Genomic DNA, 17879 nt, shown 5'->3' on the forward strand with positions numbered 1-17879 from the left:
GATCCTGGAAGTGCAAAAAGTCCGAGGATCAATTGTGGATTGAGCTGCATGACTAATGGGGAGCCCTACATAAGCCACAACAAGCCTCGTCCTATCAATTTGAAATGAGGAGATTGAAGATTCAAGACTGTCAGCCTGATATATCGCATCGTAGCCACGGGTGAAGAAATTGCGCTCAACTCCGCTTGGGACAATCAAGGATCTTATCTTTTACTTCTGAAAGAGCTCAAGAACCTTTTCCGTATTCTCAACACTTGCATAGCTCGCCAACATTGCCATGGCCATTTCATGCGCCGTCTCCGCATCAACCGGTTCCCCTTTCAAGTTTTCCATCCCATAAGTGGCACACGCATCCCATACGACAATGATCTCGTACCCCAAATCGGCACCATGCCTGGTTGAATTATTGACACACTCCCTTCCGTCCATTCCCATCACTACAATCGGTCTCTTCCCCAACTTCTCGAGCGCAGCGGGTAGGCCCGGCCCAACGAACGCACTTCCAACATTCTTGATAAAGACTGGCTCGTTGGCTATCGGGGCAGCCGATGCGTGAATCTTGAAAGTCTGGGGATAGCTCGCTGAGATGTCATTACTTTCATCGTATATATCATCATGTTGGACGTGTAAGATTGGCCAGGCTTTCGAACGCCAGTGTTTGAGCAATTTCTCAACGTTGGGGATGAGGTTGGGTGTTGAGCGAGGGTTCTCTGGTGGAGCTTCGACGAGCCCTTGTTGGAGGTCGATTACAAGGAGCACCGGTGGTGATGTTGCTGTAGACATTTTCCACGGGTTTGGCAAAGGGGGAAGTTCGTGGTCGCGAAGAGAAGAGAAACGTGAGTGAAAGTGGGGTACATACCTACCTAGCTACCTAGGTAAAGGGCGCGGTATCACGTGTATCGCGGGGTAAGAGGGGGCCAAGGGCAGCTTCTTGGTAAATTCATTGTACTTTCTCTTAGATCAAGATTCAAGAAACTCACAAGATCTTCAGACTCATCTCTAGAACCTGAACATTGGAATTGGATTCAATGTTTCGGAAAAGTTGTTCTCCGTCGATAACGCCACATAGCAGCACGAGATCAATTGGCAGACAACCCTTGGAACTGCCCCTTCCCTCCATACATGCACGCAAGCGGCCCGGACGCCTATTCTTAGAACCAACTGATTGCAAATTCAAGATGGGTTGCAGAGCTCATTGTAACACCGCAGATCTGAGCCAATTTATCCATTCTTGTGACCTCGAGACAGTCTTCCAGTATGACAACTCCTCCAAAACCTGCATCTGCAGGCAGTGGGCCAGAGATCGACGACGATATCGAAGCGACGCCGCCAAAGACAGCAGCCTCTTCGGTTATGGCCGAACGCGACAGACTTGCAGTATGTCTCAGGCTCTTGATATTGAACATACGATCATTTCTGACGTGTTTCTAGGTTGATCATGGTGAGGATGATGGCGGAGATGTGGCTATGCAAGTTACCTTCCCTTTTGCAATGCAGTGTCCGATAGAGTGCTGATGGCGATCGGCTGCAGGTCAGATACGGCTTCCATTTCGTCGAGTTTGTTTCAGCATGTCCAAGAGAATGGACGTACTTATCATAAGTACAAAGAAGGGAGTATGAATCAAGTCTACAAACACTCTTTGCCCGATCACTAACTGCTCCTGTAGAATATCTGCTACCGAACGATGAGGTGAGTTCTTGACGCACGTGACACCGATGTGACTTTGACATATGTGGATCAAGAAAGAACAGAATAGGCTAGGTAATACACCTCAGGCTGTGTACATGTATAAGTCACTGATATTTCTCTAGATTTACAACATCAGCTTTGCAAGCTATCTCTTCATGGTAGACTCCATCTCGCCCCCTTGAAAGATGCGAATCTCAAGCATGCACTTGATTTTGGCACGGGCACAGGAATTTGGGCAATTGACTTTGGTATGTTATGTTTCCTCCATCTGTTTCCAGTCAGGACTTGTAGTAACTCGTTACAGCTGAACAATACCCGAATTGCAAGGTTCTTGGCAGCGATCTCTCTCCAATCCAGCCAGAATTGTACTGCTCTTTTCCCTCGCTTATGTGCCTCAAGACTGACCCTTCCTCAGCGTACCAGAGAACTGCACATTCGAAGTAGACGACCTAGAAGATGAATGGATCTACCCGCAACCCTTCAACTATATCCATTCCCGACTCATGGTATTCTGTCTCCGGTCGCCTATATCCACCATCCAGAAAGCCTACGCCTCACTCGCCCCCGGCGGCTGGCTTGAAATGCAAGATACATGCGCCCCCCTATACTCAATCGACAACTCAATTGCCGGAACTTCCCTCGAAAAATGCTATGATATGGTTGTGGAAGCTGCCAAGAAAGTAGGGATTGATAGTACTGCCGCGAGCAGATACAAGGACATGATGGAAGAAGCCGGCTTTGTGGACGTTCAAGAGGTGAAGGTCGAGTGGCCGATTGGGGGATGGGCGAAGAGCACCTATCACAAGACTTTGGGGAAGTGGTTTCGGGCCGATTTAGAGACGGGTGTGGAGGCTGTGGCGTTGGGGTTGTTCACCAGGGTACTGGGAATGAAGAAAGAGGAGGTCGAAAGCTTCTTGGTGGACATTAAGAAGGATATGGATTCGAAGCATGTTCATGCTTATCAACCTTTGTGAGTCTTCTCCCTTTCTGGTCTGGTATTCAATGCTGATTTCTGGTAGCTATATTGTGTTTGGAAGGAAGCCGGAGTAAGGTAGGACAGTAAGAGTCAACCCTGCATCCGAGATTTCGCCGTTCTTATGTAGTAACATGCATCACTTCATGAATTAGACACTGGAAAAAATCCCTGCGTCTAGAAAGACTTCATCCAACTACACCAGAAAGCGTGGTACATGGCGCGCATCAGTCAACCCTTGTGACTCGAAGTTTGTCTCAAAGTCCCGAGAATTCAGACCCATTTTTCTGCTTAGAATGGATATACTAAGTCATCCATCATGTTTGCATTTAGTGCCTCGGATAGCATTTTCTTTTCCTCCGACTTGGTAATTCTCGTGATCACCGTTGTCTAATCTGGCAACCCCTTTGTGCATTTGCTTGAAGCTTCTCGATGCGGCATTTAGCATAGCCTGGACAAAGGAAGACCAAGAAAGGTTCGGGAGAAGTAGCTAATTTCGTGACAAAGCTAGTTACTAGTCGCTGTATCACCTTGAAAAAGAATTTCGCACTCGTTCTCGACCTCCGTTAATAAATATACTCCAAATCTCGGAGAATCGACGTTAGTGCTAGCATTATTTTTCAGCTATTGAATCAAACATGGGCTACATAGATGCAGGTATCCAGCCTCGATGCTCCGCGAGAAACAAGACAGTAGGTTGCAAGTACAGGGAAGCATTAAATGTGACCGGACACGTACATTGCATCGTTCACAACACAACATGTATTTTCCATCCCAACTTCTCCTACTTGGCCAATAAAACATGCGAAATCTGCGATGAATTCCAAAGGAGGTATGTAAAACACTCCTTCCTTCTCGAGTATCACGTTTGACTGTATCCAGCATGGAAGAGGAAGCTACCAAAGGAGGGAAAGCTATGAATGAGAGGATGAAGATTGCCAAGGCTGCGACCAAGGAGACTGGGAAAGCAGTCACAAGGACTGGTGGAAAGAAAGCTACGGGGACACAATGAAAAAAGGGTGCGAGATCAACGGAAGAGGTCACCATCGATTGTATAATTAGGTGTCCAGCGTGGCACACTGAAAGTGAGTTGTTAGTGAGAGATCCGAAATACGCTCGACGAGTCAAGTTTGCAGATTCGTTCCATCTGACGCTTGAGTCGACGGAGCGAAGCAACAGGATAAAGCAGCGTATCAAAACTCCCATCCGAACACACTTTTGAGTTCATGGGATGGAACGTACAGCAGGCAGTGGAGGGTATTGTTCGGTGGGTGTTTTACCACGCTAGAAAGAAGATACATCTGAACTTTGAGTATCTGTAATTCCTTCAGTGACTAAGGCTTTGCAAGACTATAATTATGATTATAATTGCTATGGGTGACAATCTGATCACCAGACGAAAGTTCCATACTATTTCGCGCCATTCGCGCCATTCGCGCGTGTTGCGCGTGGCTTCATGATTCGCAAGAGTCGAAAAGAACAAGGATGCTTGAGTCGAGAAACGGATGCTGATGAGATGATGGATAGTATTTATATTACAAGAGATTGCAGAAAGAGATTTAGAAAAACAAGAACAAAGAAATGCACCTCATATGTCCCTTGCATCTACGATTTTCAAGTTCCTTTCGTGGATCTTGATCAGAAGAGGGCATGGATGGAGTCGATGTGAATGAGTGGCTAATGAGCCTGGACTTCACTTTACTCGATGCTGATGGCTGCATGCAGCTGCTGACGAGAACTCTCTCAAATTGAAAAAGAGGACGGCTCGACAAGCCCAGAGATGATGAAGCTGGTGAATGACAATTAGCAGCATGGCATTTGGAAAGTGATGCTTCACGGACAGAGATTTAATAGTCTCCGTTTCTGATAGGATTTGAGAACAGCAACTCAAAACCAGTGTCCGAGTTCAATTCAAGAATGTTCAACGCCCAAAGTGTGGAAATCGATGTTTCAATCTGACTCAAATTGACTTCAATGGAAAGATTTCATCCCAAGGGGAGAAATATTACGAGTGGAAGGGAAGGATGCAAACAGTGGGAGCGGGTTTAGTTGAGATGCGCAAAAATGAATTTGAAGGAATGCAAATACAGTTGTGATAATTTCAGAGATAGGCTAGGAGTTGAGTCTCATTCTATCTCTTGATCAATTATCTTTTCAGTCTCAGAGGTGAATGTCACTTAACAAGCCAAACCTCAAGTTCAATCCCATCATGGTAGTGACAGAAATGTGTCAAAGGGGTTTACAAAAAGATCGCAATAAATGCACAATACACAAATGCTCCTCTCTCAAGAGATGCATTCAACCTGGCCGTGAAGAACGATATGTACACGAGGAGACATGAAAATAAATTTCAAATCTGAATGAGCAATGGTGCCTATTACTCTCATGAACACAGAGCTGACTTCATACTATCATCGAAAGAATCGGATCAATAATGTCAACTGTGCGTAGGAACACTTCGTCTAAGAAGTGCGGTAATATACACATGTGTGCCTTAGGCATCAACAACTCATACCCCTCCATGGCCCCGTCAACATCGCATCACAATGATCTCACGACCTCCCACTCAAACACCACACCAACCTCAAAATGCCGGTCCGTCCTTCAAATCCTCTCCTCTCAATCGCCTCATCTCCACACACCTTCCCTCCCTCTACCAAACAAATGCTAACCCCGCCAGGCCTACAACTCCATCTTCAACGCCGACTCCTCACCCCCCTCCTGCACCAACATAGGCAACTTCCCGCTGCTCCCCCTCCGCACCAAAGTCCGCGGCCCAGCGTACACACTCCCACCGTCCTCCCTCGCCGCGCACCTGTCTCCCGAACCCGACAGCGAGAGCTACGATGCCTTGGACGAGGTGCTGGGCCTGTTCCGCGCCAACACGTTCTTCCGGAACTTCGAGATCCAGGGCCCGGCGGATCGGCTGTTGATTTATGGCATCTTGTGGGTTAGCGAGTGTTTGGGGAAGATTAGGAGTGGGATGGGTGCTAGGTGAGTCTGATGCCTGTTCAAGTGGTGCGAGTGTGTGAGGTTGGAGATGTGCTGACGGACGGGGTATGATGTAGGGAAGCGCAGAAGGAAGTCCAGAATATTGCTTTAGATACCAATTTCGCTATCCCGGGTGATCCAGGATTCCCTCTTAACCAGGTATGTTTCCCTCTATTTCCCAGAGAGTCTCACAATGCTGATGCAGAGACAAATAGATGTTCAACCCACCGCGCGACCGTCAAGAAGCCGAAACTCTTAAACAATACCTGGGACAGTTGCGACAGGAGCTAGCTAGCAGATTACTGGCGCGGATATATGAGGATGGGAGTGAGAAGCCGAGTAAATGGTGGTTGAGCTTTGCGAAGAGGAAGTTTATGGGGAAGAGTCTCTGAATTGGTCGTGGAAGGAAAGGAATTGGGTTTGAGGATGGTGATGGGAATGTGATGGAATGGAGAGTGAGTGAGATGGAGATAGGCCGTGGTAGGCGTTGCCTTGTGTGGAGAGTAACTAGCTGCGGTTATCTGGCAGCGTGAACAAAAATAGAAGTCTATGAAGCATTACATGGGAGCATGAGATTAAGTTGCTGTGATTTAATGGTCATCTCATGGTCGAGGGCTATGTAACGAAACCTCCATATGCTCAAGCCCAATGCAAGTCATTTCCTCCCTATTGTCATGAGATGTCTGTCTTTGATTCTTCTGTGGCATGCTCAAGGTTTGCAACGGCACCATTCGTACCATTCAAGGAAGCCCCATCTTCCAGCTTGATCCGCTTAGAAGTAGACTCTCCTTCAACCCGAGCAGCGTTTTCATTCTTCACCTCTACTCCATCCTCACTTTGTATCTCACTCTTAACCTCCACACCCCTCTTCCTTGCAAATTTCCCTCTAGCCTCTACTCTCCCTTCGGCAGGAATGACCCTCGTAGCCGTAAAGAGATATCCCTCTGCACCACCCTTTGCCGTCATGATTGGATGCGTTCTGCCTGGTAAGACTTGCCATTCTTTCACTCTTGCGCTCTGAACATTCGTGTTCAACAATAGTGTTGGGTTCAATGGGAAGTCCTCGTCTCCTTGCCATTTTACTCTTTCATTCTCAGTTTCTAGCTCTGTGAAACTTGAAGGAGGAGCTTGAACGAATGCTGTCCGACGAGACGTGCTATATACGTCTGATAGATGTACGAGAGGTTCAATTGTGGGGCTGTAGATTGCTATCTGGGCTCCACCGCGGAGGAGAGGAATAGTGTGCTTGAGAATTCCTACAGGATCCATGTGTGAGGCTATTGCAAGACCAGAAAAAGAGCCTGAGAGCGTGGTATCGACTATTGTTCTGATACGGTTGTGACGGCGCAATTTGCGGTAGTATGTTGCTCGTTTGCCGGATCTGTAGGATGCGAGTGTTTCAGGGGAGACGGGCTCGATAGGGGTACTGTATACAGAGTCGTTTGAGGGAGATAGGAGCTGGAGCCAGGAGAGGGAATGGAGATGTGTTGATAGCGGGTGATTTGGCGATGTTGAGGAGTCGGTAGGATTGTATGAGAAATATTTTAGGAGGGCAAGATTTGGTTGTGCGTTGTTGTGTATGAGGGTGATTGTATTCGACGTGGCTAATGGTGGTTCCACTCGGCGATATGTCTCTTCTTCATTGTCTGGAACTGCTTCGTCCTCTTGATCTGGATATAGGATGCCCATCCGCTCTGCCAGAGAAGCAACGAGAAGACCACCAGTCTCATCCACTACCAACCATCTTCCGCATCCAGTGCCCACGTCAATTGGCATCTCACTGAAATGGACATTACTCCAACTTCCAAGAAGAGCCACCATCTCCTGTCTCATCTCCAAGATCTTGCTAGCGTCTTTCTCTTCCATCATCCAATTGCCCAACATTGGGACATCTACTGGCAATATCGTGAAGCGTCTCAAGTACTTCTTCGTTTTTAGAAGCTTGTATTTGGCCAAACTGAATGCTGTCTTCTGATCAAGTCCAAGATGACTTGCCATCAGTTTCGCAATCAAGTCTTTCCCGGCTCCAGTTCCTTCTCTCTTCAACTCTTCAATCTCTTCCATAGTCAAAGTTTGTCGCGCAGAGTCATCGATGGTCTCTCGATTGGAGCGCATGATGACCTCTCCATTTTCACCTACCAGCTGGAACTCCACCCCATCTCCACCAATTGTGATCTTGTCGTCAGAGCCATTAGGATTCTTGGCAGCTTCCTCTTCTGCGATTGTATCTTCATGGAGTTCTGCTGCGGAGACAATTCGTAGTTCTGAGTCTTTGTGACCAGGTTTTCGGTCGAGGAGCTCGTAGGTTAGGTTGTAGGGACGTTCGATTATGAGATTGGAGGAGAATGTGCCATATTTTCCTAAGGAGACAATACTAAGATCCTGTTACCAGATGTTCGAAACAGCAGAAGAGAGAATCAAGTCGCTCACTCAGGTTGGCAAACACTCACGTATTAGGGACTACTTGGATGATCTTGAGAGTATCGGAAGGTAATCGCAAACAGACCCAAGCATTTGGGTGTACGAGGGAATGCATTATGTACAGTGAAATCGAGACACAAACTGAATTGAAGGTTCGCGATTGTTGCTGGGAGTGTTCAAGGTAGCTCCAATGTATGGAGGGGACAAAGCTATCGGGTCATGACCATGGTTGAAGTGATTTTCTACAGCCTTGTGATGCGAGAAACAATTTTTTGAATCGAGGTTCAGCCTTTTCGCTTGTGGCGCTGCGGGTCCCCGTAAGGTTAATCGGCTTACAGTGCTTGGCAGAGCAGTACGGCCTCTGAATACGGCGAAGTGCTGTCGGTGGCAGAAGAACCAGGAAGACTTGTGTCATACACAAGAAAATTCGAGGTAGTAGCGACTTCGAAATCTGTCGGGTCAGGATAGCTTTGTGGAGCTTCCATGGTGAATGATGCTGTCCTAACCAGCACACAGAGAGGGAGACTGGACGACAGATGAGGAGAATCGGATCGAGAACAGAAGGGCAAGAATATGGGAAAGAACCCAAGAACTCCATCGTGCAAGAACGTTCCTGGTGCCTTTCCATCTCAATGTGTGGTTGAAGTGAAGGAGCAAGCCCGTGAGCTGAACCCCCCCCTTTCGAACGACGAAGAGAGAAGGAAGCCCGCACAAGGCAAACCATAGAAAAGCTTCGAAGAGTCTCTGCGGGGGAGCTGGGGATCTTGATCTTGCCGTCGGAAGTGGAATCTAGTGGCACGGAAGGCGTTCCACAGAGTTCGGCCACAAGAATTACTTTAGTACACACAACAGGCTATGTTCAACATGGGCTTTCTAAAGATCTTGATCCGTTGGACGGCGTGCTCTGTACAGTCAGTGTCCATATCATCTGCTATTGTTGGAAATTGAAAATTGAAAATTGAAAATACTAGAAGAGTACCAAGGAGATGGGAGCACCCCATGGGTGGTTGGGAGATCTTGATCCCAATTAAGAAGCTGCGATCAAGTCGAAGTGCTGTGAAGGCATTCTGAACACAGTGAAGAGGCCGCGGCCAGGATGAGAGTACCCAGCCGAACGCCTCCAACCATAGACAAACAACATTCACTTTCCAATGCCTTAGAAATGTTTATAATCGTTTATAGATGGATCATACTGTAGGTGGAATTCAGTTTGAACATTTTCTTCTATATCAATTCAGGACGCACATAAGTTCGCTCCAGCTCAAACCCCCCTCAATGCCATCATTCTCTCTTTGCCAAGGGCATGTGCAGGCAGACATATTCTGACAGTCGAGAAGCGGCATGGCTGGAGGCAAACGCTCAAGAGACGCGTAAGTCGCGACGTAAGGCCCGTCCCTTGCCCGTATCACTCCAAAGTAAGAAGAAACATGCACAAAGCTTAACCATTGAAGAATTGTGGAATAGAGGTCAAGCTTTAATTAATTATCTTCCGACATGGCTGATTGGCATTCTTCGTATGGTCCATATTGAACTTGCGCCACAGTTCCAGGTATCGAGGTTAATCTACCTAATTTAGCTGTGGCTGAGGAGCGATAGGTAGGTAGTGTGTTGATACGGACTCCGAGAAAGCGAGAAGCTACCCTGCTTTGCCCTGCCCTGGACAAACATCTACGTGCAGGAGGCGGGCAACTCTTGCTTTCTTCCATGAGGAGGATCACATCTCCCCATTCATCCCATAATCTTTTGCTCCTCGACAATCCATTGCTCTTCTTCCATCCACCTACGACTTCCTCGTCCATGCCAATCGCTTGAGAAATGACCTCATATCCAGGCAATCATTCACCTACATTGTCCAACCACAACCGCCCTCGGCGCATTTGAGTCAGGACCACATAGAGTTTGTTCTGGACGCTTCAGAGACGAACCTTCAACTCTGTCCTCCCAGACGCAACGTGCCAGAACTAAGTAATTCGAAATGGTTACTCGAAAGCCAGTTCCACCACAAGACAATGGTCTTGCCCCTGCGCCATCATCTCCTCCGTATCCAGTAACCCCCGTCGGTGCAAATCCGTCTGGCGCTTTTCGAATGCAAGATGCAGTGGGACAGCTTCGGTCGCCCGATTCAGACACGAACAGCATGAATGCATGGAGCGGGGAAGGACTCGAGAACAACCAGAATACACAACATGCAAACAACAGTCTGCCAGACTTGTTGAGGGCAGGTCCACCCCATGGATATACACCAAGTAGCTCGCAGGAAGCATTGAGGCCCCAAGCAACTGGCACGAACCCGTTTCTGAACAAGCAAAGGACTGGAAGCTCAAATGCTGGATCAGCTACTGGGCACGAAAGCAGTGCCGATGCTTGGGGAGAGTACGATACGCCCGCTCCTCCTACAACTGCTCCACCACCGCCCCCAGTGCCTCATGGTATTTTGCACATTTCCAAGATCTAGCATCAATACTAATATCTGTACAGATTCCATCCCTCCCTCCGAACAATTCGAACACCTCCCAGTCTCCGAACCCAGCACAAATCCTTGGCAGCCGGCCCTAGATAAACAAGCAACAGGCCAAGCACCACCACCAATCCCGCCAATGCAGAGGCAGGATTCTGGAAACGATGTTTGGTCTGGCCCTCCTGCTAGAGAGGCACCGCAGCTACCTCCAGTCGATTCATCACAACCCGTTCTCATCAATCTCGAAGAGCCTGAATCTCCAGCTTGGGATGAGGATGATGACGAGCCAGCTGTACATGAAATGCCAGCGGACAATGTGGCAGAAAATCAGCAAATGCATGAGGATCAGCATGCGTGGGACGACCAGACTGCGGGACATCCTTTACAACAACATCCAGTGACAACTATACAGCACATTCCACCAACACTAGTTGACGATGACCCTATACAACAAGGCGACGGCTGGAACATGGTTGACCATGACCCTTTATCAATTGGCTCTCAGCAGAATGGGGTGATTACAGGCTCTGGAGAGGATATTGCTACATATGCCGGCGGAGAACAGGAGTATGCGCCACCACTTCCACCCAGGACTTCTCAAGAACACCCACCAGCTCAGCCTCCACGGCCAGTCGTTGATACCGCACATAACCGAAGTACTTCATCAATTACCAGTCCGACAGCAGCTGCTCGTAAGCAGAAGAAAGAAACGTACGAGATTAAGAGGATTACTTGGCACGATGTTAGTGCTGCTGAAAATCCCCGAGTCTCACCGATATTAGTGCAGAATGCCAACGGTCCTTGTCCCCTCTTGGCCTTGGTCAACGCATTGACACTTTCCACACCTGCACATGTTGAGACAGCTTTGGTAGAGACATTGAGATCTCGTGAGCAAGTCAGTTTGGGGCTGCTCCTAGATGCTGTATTTGATGAGCTTATGTCTGGTCGACGAGGAGATGCTGCACAGGATTTACCCGATGTTAGCGATCTGTACTCATTCCTCATCACACTTCATACCGGCATGAATGTCAATCCGCGCTTCTTCCCTCCTCCTGCCACAAGGACGTCTGGTGATATTCGAAGGTCGATGACACATGTTCATCCCAGCGAAAGGGAAGCATTACTTCCTGGCACTTTTGAAGAAACAAGAGAGATGAAGCTGTACAGCACCTTCTCTATCCCGCTCATTCACGGTTGGTTGCCAGAACGGGATTCCTCAGCTTTTACTGCTCTTGATCGATCTGCAAAATCATATGAGGATGCTCAGAATCTCATGTTCCATGAAGAAGAATTGGAGGACAAACTTATGCGAGAGGGACTTAGCTTCGAGGAGCAAGCTACTTTGGAAGACATTGCCACTATCAAAGCCTTTTTCGCTAGCAATGCAACTCAACTGACTCCTTACGGACTGGACAGAATTACCACTTCAGTAGGACCTGGTTCTGTAGCAATTCTGTTCCGAAATGATCACTTTTCAACTTTATATCGTCATCCAGATACGTTGCAACTGCTCCAACTCGTCACAGATATGGGTTACGCAGGTCATGAAGAGGTGGTTTGGGAATCCTTGATCGATGTAAATGGAGAAAATGCAGAGTTCTTCTCGGGCGATTTTAGACTTGTTGGTGGTGCTTCCTCAACATCTCCTCCCGCTCCTACCCAGTCGAATGATGGCTGGACAACGGTGACCGGACGTCGAAATCAAAATCAACCATCTCACGAACCTAACCTAAGCACTGCTGGCTTTGATGATAACATTCCTACAACGCCTCGATCTCCCAATACGGAACAGGAAGATCATGATCTTGCTTTAGCTCTTCAACTCCAAGAAGAGGAAGAAGAGCGTCATCGAAGTGAAATTGCGCGTCGGAGGAGAGAGACTGAGCTCAGTCAGCAATACATCGAACAGCAAGGCCAAGGGCAAAATATCCCCGTCTCTCAACGTGGAGGTTCTGCTCCACGTGGTCAAGGACGAGGACGAGGTCGCGGCAATCCACCACCCCAGACCCCGCAAGAAGCTCGGCCAGCCATCCCACCACGACGAAATAATCCAGGTGGCCAAGTCCTCAATGCAGCTGGCCAGCCCGTCGACCCAGAAGCCGGCGTCGATGCTCCTCCACCTAGCTACGAGCAAGCTGCGAATCAAGCTGCATACAATCCACCTGTAGATCACCCTGCTCATCCGAGCGCAAGTCCGAATGGAACCGCAAATGGGAGAAGGATGAGTGCCTATACAGCCAACTCGCAGGGCGTGGCGAGCGGATCGAGGAATAACAGGAGGCAGACTGGGTCTGGGCCGACGCTCATTGAGCAGATTCCCGGGAGGAGAGCGACGAGCGGGAGTATGGAGGCTGGGACGACGTCGAGGGACAAGGACTGTGTTGTTATGTGATATGATAAATGGGAGAGCGAGGTTGGTGTTTGGGCGTTGGGTTTGCATGGTATATATCATGCGGAGTGCATTACGCATATGATGCTTTGATGGTACTGAATACTACTTCTATGTGACTCACGCCCTATCGTCTAATATCCAGACAATGTTTTCCTTGGGTGAGATGTCTGTAGTTGAGGAGCCATGAATATTCTGGCTCTGGAACTTGAAACCTGGTTATGGGAACACGTGGATTATTGTTTGGAATTTCAATTCAAACCGCGTGGGAGGAGGGTGCTGGCATAAGAAATTGACAATAGACGACCCAGAAGTTCAAACAGAAGGCCAAATATTTCTCAATCCTCGAAAGACTGGTAAGGTTCGAATGTCCAAGCTATCACCAATAGCTTTCCCTACGTAAATGTCTCGGAACATTACAATTAATCATGAGAACAAAGTCTAAAATTCAAGCTCCTCCTCCAACTCCAATTCTCCGGTAAATCCGAATCACGTGGGGCGGCTTTACCTCTCTTACAACAGCTGAAGGATGAACCAAATGCGCTCAATTGTAATACTCCGACATTTTTGATCGTATTGATAATCTCCCGCCCCATTTCTGTTAGAGCGGAGGAGAGAGAGGGATGAGTTGTGAAGTCACGCTCGGACTTGTGGCTCGGAGCGGATTGGTTGTCGGATCCGAGGTTCAGAGAAGGATGTGAGGATTTGGGATAGAAATATGAGGTTGAGATGTGAGTAGAGACAGACATTCTTTCAGGTATAAGAAGGAATTTGTATCCTGATCATTACTTCGCATAATTCAAACTTCAACCTGACACTTTCTCAAAGGGAAAAAACAAGCCAAACAATCCACTTCACTTTCCCAAGCCTCAAAACCACTTCAACACCAACAAACCACAAAATGCATTTCCTCATCCTCGGCGGCTCAGGCCGCACCGGCCGCCTCGTAATCACCTACGCCCTCTCCCACAACCACAGCGTCACAGCCTTGATCCGCACCCCCTCCTCCCTCGCCGACCTCGCCTCGCGCTTCCCGAACCTAACCCTCGTCCCCGGCTCCCCCACCTCCAGCGCCGACATAACGACCGCCATAAACGCGACCTCTTCCCCGCCCACCGCAGTCATCATCACGCTCGCGTCGCTGCGGAAGAGCAATTCGCCGTTCAGCGCGTCGATCTCGAGTCCGACGTTCATGACGGACGCGAATGTAGCTGTCCTGCAGGCTATGCGGGAGGCGAGGCCGGGGATCGGAAGAGTTGTTACGCTTTCTGCGTTTGGGGTCGGGGATAGTAGGGGGGGTTTGTGGGCGCCGTTTCGGTGGGTGGTGTATAGTGGGGGGATGAGGGTTGGGATGGAGGATCATGCCGGGGTGGAGAGGGTGCTTAGGAGAGCTGAGGGCGTGCAGTGGACGCTTGTTAGGGCTGCGATGTTGGGTGATGATGAGGGGTTTGAGGGCGGGGTGAGGGTTCTTGGGGAGAAGGGCGAGGGGGCTGGGTTGATGGAGAAGGTTGGACGGGGGAGGGTTGCTGCATTTATTGTTGAAAAGTGTTTGGAGGGTGGGGAGTGGGTTGGTAGGACTCCCGTTATTGCTGATTGAGCGAGTAAGTTCGGTTGCGTTGGGAGAAAATATGTTCGTTGCTAGTTGTGTATATTAGGATTATGCATAGTGCTGTTTATATTGTATGAAAAGTTTAGAGATAATATTGGTTCATGTCCCAGTCCGTGAAGCCGAAACCGAGATCGAAATCTGCAAAGTTGAGATCGCTAGGTATCTGAATTGTGTCAGTACTTTAATAAATGAAAGTCTTGGGGAATGGAACAGACAACGTTGAAATCACCCCATGTCTGATTGCCTCCGTAACCACCGTATGGTTGGCCTGGCTGAGCCATGCTAGTATCGAAGCCCGAGTTATTCCTAAACGAGGCTGGTAAAAGGGTCGCTGCTGCCTGTTGCTAACAATATCATCAGTATCTTCTCGGATTGAACATCCACAAGTAACTCACTGCAGAATCATTTCCTCTCGCAACACTATTCAACAACGCTGCGTGCTCGATACTTGGCATGACAGTCCTGCATGCCTTAAGTACTCTTTCAGTACCCTTAATCATGCTTTCCCTGATCTCTTCTTGTGACCCATCAGAACGCACAGATTGAAGAACCACAGCAAGAGGCAAGATATCTTTCAAATCACTTCCAAACTCGCCGAGTCGCTGGAGTATACTATTCAATGTATTCTCGACTACCCTCGTGAGACTGTGTTTCGTTTGTGGAAATGAGTCGTCTGAGGTTGGACCTGCTTCGTTGATCTCTGTGGAGGAATCAGGTGAGGAATTGAAAGATCTAATTTCATAGCAGACGATGATTGCCGAATGCATAATGTCGGCTCTACATAGTAAATGGAAGAGATTGAGGTAATCTCTCGACTTGACTGTGCTGAGGTCTGCTACAGCAGGATCTAATGCGTCGAGATGAGACAAGATAGCAAGCGAGCAACGTAATGCTCCCCTTCGTGCTTCGGGATATCGACTCGACTGTGGACTTGTTGAAATCGTCCTGTAAAGAGCGACCAACGGTCGTCGAATAGCCATATCGAGCATGATGCTTGTGAAAAGTCGATACATTCTTTTATTGTTGCTATTCCCAGCTCGGGTCGAGCCTCGAAATTGGTCTGGTAGAGATCGCAGTGCTTGTTCCAGGGTCTTAGCTTGAGAGAGAAGTGCCGGGGCATCTCGTTCCAGATCAAGACATCCACCAAGCAGATTTGTAGCGTTAAGTCTGTCTCGAAGTGAAGCCAAAAGTGCTATCTGTGCCATTGCATTTGTCCAGACGTCATCTCCCTTGCTAACAGGATAGTTCGGCATATCATCTTGAAGCTCTTGGTCATCGACATTGATCAGATGCCGAACATTGAAAGTCGAAGTAGTGATCGAAGCAGGCATTCCAGCCGCTAGGGAGAATCGCATGTCGAGCTCTACAATTGTGAACCATAACTTTCGTCGCATCTCTTTTTGGGCTTTCGACATTTCAGTACATTCTTCTGGATCTTTGTGAAGACCCATCGTCATTGCAAATCGAACAAGATCTCCTGATCTTCGACATAACTCTGAAGTATGCGAGAGATTCGAATGTCTTGCAAGCAATAAGAGAGCTCTAGTCTGTAATATTGGGAAATTGAGTGTGATCTTCCCGTGCAGTTCATCGAGCCAACGTTGAACCATGAGACAGTTCTTCGTAATCGCCTCATCTGGTAGCTCTTCACCACTCACGCTTCTTTCGCTTGGATCTTTCAGGCGTGATCCAATCGCAAGGACGGCCAATATTTGAGGTACAACCCAGACGGGAATATGATCCGGCAACACGGTCAGTGCTTCGGCTTGTCGAGCTGCTTGTAGTTCATCGCACTCTCGCATGAAAGTCGGTATGTGTAGGATTCGAAATACAGTCTCCCAATTTGACACATATTTGGCTTGCAAAGTGCCAAATAGAAAGGCTGAAGGTAGAGCCTTCAACATCTCAGCCATCAATTCCTCACTGCCATAAGGTAGCATGATGTCGGGCTTGCATTTATGTCTTGGTGTATAATGTCGCTGAAAGGTTGAAAGCTCTTGCATCATAGGTGATATCTCTGGATCCTGGAAAGATTTGACGATGAAACATTTGGAATGTTCGAACTAGAAAGTACATTAGTAGATGAAAGAAAGGGGAGAATAGCTACACACGTGATCTAAAACGGCCATCTTGTCCCCAATGCCAATGTACCTCGACCGTAGTCCTTTCACATCTATCCGCCCAAGAGGAGTTGTTGTGCTCGAAGCGTTTTGGTTCGGTATTGGCACTGGGTCCTGTCGACTTCCCCAAGCAGGCGTTCCAACAATACTCTCCCCGTGAGTTGACCAACCTGGACGTGGAAACGTCTGTTCGGCCACGACGCTTGGGGCAGGCCCGCCATTTCCTTGAGAAGTCGGATAATGAAATGAGCCATTGGTTGCGATTTGGACACCATTCTTCTCAACGACAGTCCGGGGTCGTTTAGCCTTAGGTGTTCCCTCTTCTTCGTTCGACCCAAATCTGTACTCGCAATCCTTGCCATCTCTTCCCCCTTTCTTGCAATTACTACATGGTAGCTCCCTATCACATTTCAACTTCTTTGCTCTGCATCGTTCACATGATTTGGTTGGTCTTTGCCGAGATCGTTTTACAGCCGGACTGGGCTGAGCTGGGGATGCAGAAGGCTGATTCGGAGAAGGTTCTGAAGTGGAGACAGTGGTCGGAGTGCTCAGGTGATTGAGAGGACTGGGTTGTGTTGATTCCGTGTTGGAAGCTCGAAATTGAGATGCAGGATAGCTTCCAGAGGAGCTCGGAGATCTTGCATTAGGCCCATGAAATTGGGTTAGGATTTTGCCTACTTCCGGGTCTGCCATACTCGGTCTTCGGATTTGGCCCTCAACAGAGGACTCACCTCGACAGGGTCTGGTCGAGACTCAATCTCGGACAAGAGCTTCAGATGAGTTATGAGTTCGGATACGAGACTGCGGTTGTGAGTTGAGATGAAAGATGAGGACCCGGACTTGGTGTGATTGTGATTGTGCTGTGCTTTGCTTACGTCCGGGAGTGAGATCCGAGGAAGTTCGGAGGTTTTCGAGTTGAAGTGGGGTCATCATGTGACGTGAATACGAAATACGGGGAACACGACGCGATATTTGCGCAATCCGCGCAACTTGCGCGATTGGCGGCATTTGCGATACAACCTTGCAAAGGGAGCCTCTTTCAAATTCTATTGTTTCTACAATTTCAAAGTTTCTTGCATTTCTAGCGTGTTATCCGCGACTGGATGTCATACGTTCATATTTTATACGCATGCGGCAAAGCCTGCAATGTCACTGAAAGCCATTCGAACTCAAGAACTATGTACAGCGAAAGAGTGTTACCCGGCCTTCCACAGCCGGTCAGTATGAT

General features: G+C 48.3%; 8 protein-coding genes across 8 annotated transcripts; 4 read left to right on the forward strand and 4 right to left on the reverse strand.

The window, feature by feature from the left end:
• Positions 1–19: 19 nt before the first annotated feature.
• Positions 20–1020, reverse strand: LY89DRAFT_315866 (Isochorismatase hydrolase). Its single transcript, XM_018206672.1, has one exon. The coding sequence runs from the start codon at positions 781–783 to the stop codon at positions 211–213; it is 573 nt and encodes a 190-aa protein (XP_018063315.1). The 5' UTR covers positions 784–1020; the 3' UTR covers positions 20–210.
• A 494-nt stretch (positions 1021–1514) lies between these two features.
• On the forward strand, positions 1515–2740 carry LY89DRAFT_701509 (S-adenosyl-L-methionine-dependent methyltransferase; the record flags this gene model as incomplete). Its single annotated transcript, XM_018217203.1, has 7 exons — positions 1515–1614; positions 1668–1690; positions 1744–1762; positions 1813–1938; positions 1995–2055; positions 2106–2660; positions 2710–2740. 7 exons carry the CDS (start codon positions 1515–1517, stop codon positions 2738–2740), a joined length of 915 nt encoding a protein of 304 aa, XP_018063316.1.
• A 2488-nt stretch (positions 2741–5228) lies between these two features.
• LY89DRAFT_690532 (ARP2/3 complex, 21 kDa p21-Arc subunit) lies at positions 5229–6513 on the forward strand. The gene is made up of 4 exons (XM_018216116.1): positions 5229–5258; positions 5344–5657; positions 5732–5813; positions 5870–6513. The coding sequence occupies exons 1-4, from the start codon at positions 5253–5255 to the stop codon at positions 6044–6046; spliced, it is 579 nt and encodes a 192-aa protein (XP_018063317.1). The 5' UTR covers positions 5229–5252; the 3' UTR covers positions 6047–6513.
• On the reverse strand, positions 6327–8190 carry LY89DRAFT_676341 (Gcd10p-domain-containing protein; the record flags this gene model as incomplete). Its single annotated transcript, XM_018213575.1, has 2 exons — positions 6327–8028; positions 8105–8190. 2 exons carry the CDS (start codon positions 8188–8190, stop codon positions 6327–6329), a joined length of 1788 nt encoding a protein of 595 aa, XP_018063318.1.
• LY89DRAFT_316597 (uncharacterized protein) lies at positions 7930–8920 on the reverse strand. Its single transcript, XM_018206675.1, has 2 exons — positions 8218–8920; positions 7930–8014 (listed from the first exon to the last, which is right to left on the reverse strand). The coding sequence occupies exon 1, from the start codon at positions 8797–8799 to the stop codon at positions 8293–8295; it is 507 nt and encodes a 168-aa protein (XP_018063319.1). The 5' UTR covers positions 8800–8920; the 3' UTR covers positions 7930–8014; positions 8218–8292.
• Positions 8921–10212: 1292 nt separating this feature from the next.
• LY89DRAFT_598535 (uncharacterized protein) lies at positions 10213–12925 on the forward strand (the record flags this gene model as incomplete). Its single annotated transcript, XM_018210047.1, has 2 exons — positions 10213–10504; positions 10554–12925. 2 exons carry the CDS (start codon positions 10213–10215, stop codon positions 12923–12925), a joined length of 2664 nt encoding a protein of 887 aa, XP_018063320.1.
• An 831-nt stretch (positions 12926–13756) lies between these two features.
• LY89DRAFT_724526 (NAD(P)-binding protein) lies at positions 13757–14519 on the forward strand (the record flags this gene model as incomplete). The annotated part of the gene is made up of 1 exon (XM_018218907.1): positions 13757–14519. The coding sequence occupies exon 1, from the start codon at positions 13824–13826 to the stop codon at positions 14517–14519; it is 696 nt and encodes a 231-aa protein (XP_018063321.1). The 5' UTR covers positions 13757–13823.
• Positions 14520–14566: 47 nt separating this feature from the next.
• LY89DRAFT_316567 (uncharacterized protein) lies at positions 14567–17433 on the reverse strand. Its single transcript, XM_018206674.1, has 4 exons — positions 16643–17433; positions 14927–16594; positions 14747–14875; positions 14567–14694 (listed from the first exon to the last, which is right to left on the reverse strand). The coding sequence occupies exons 1-4, from the start codon at positions 17342–17344 to the stop codon at positions 14614–14616; spliced, it is 2580 nt and encodes an 859-aa protein (XP_018063322.1). The 5' UTR covers positions 17345–17433; the 3' UTR covers positions 14567–14613.
• Between the last annotated feature and the right edge of the window lie 446 nt (positions 17434–17879).

This window comes from Mollisia scopiformis (assembly GCF_001500285.1).
Source record: "Mollisia scopiformis unplaced genomic scaffold LY89scaffold_30, whole genome shotgun sequence".
Taxonomy (NCBI): domain Eukaryota; kingdom Fungi; phylum Ascomycota; class Leotiomycetes; order Helotiales; family Mollisiaceae; genus Mollisia; species Mollisia scopiformis.

Excerpts from the sequence above, each read along its gene's own strand:
- LY89DRAFT_690532 (XM_018216116.1), top strand. Across the intron at positions 5,658-5,731 it reads AGGAGTGGGATGGGTGCTAG|GGAAGCGCAGAAGGAAGTCC; the intron begins GTGAGTCTGATG and ends GGTATGATGTAG. Across the intron at positions 5,814-5,869 it reads CAGGATTCCCTCTTAACCAG|ATGTTCAACCCACCGCGCGA; the intron begins GTATGTTTCCCT and ends AGAGACAAATAG.
- LY89DRAFT_315866 (XM_018206672.1), bottom strand. The coding sequence starts at position 783 with ATGTCTACAGCAACATCACCACCGGTGCTCCTTGTAATCGACCTCCAA.
- LY89DRAFT_316597 (XM_018206675.1), bottom strand. The coding sequence starts at position 8,799 with ATGGTTTGCCTTGTGCGGGCTTCCTTCTCTCTTCGTCGTTCGAAAGGG.
- LY89DRAFT_316567 (XM_018206674.1), bottom strand. The coding sequence starts at position 17,344 with ATGGCAGACCCGGAAGTAGGCAAAATCCTAACCCAATTTCATGGGCCT. Across the intron at positions 16,595-16,642 it reads AGATGGCCGTTTTAGATCAC|TTCGAACATTCCAAATGTTT; the intron begins GTGTGTAGCTAT and ends TGTACTTTCTAG. Across the intron at positions 14,876-14,926 it reads CGAGAGGAAATGATTCTGCA|CAACAGGCAGCAGCGACCCT; the intron begins GTGAGTTACTTG and ends TGATATTGTTAG.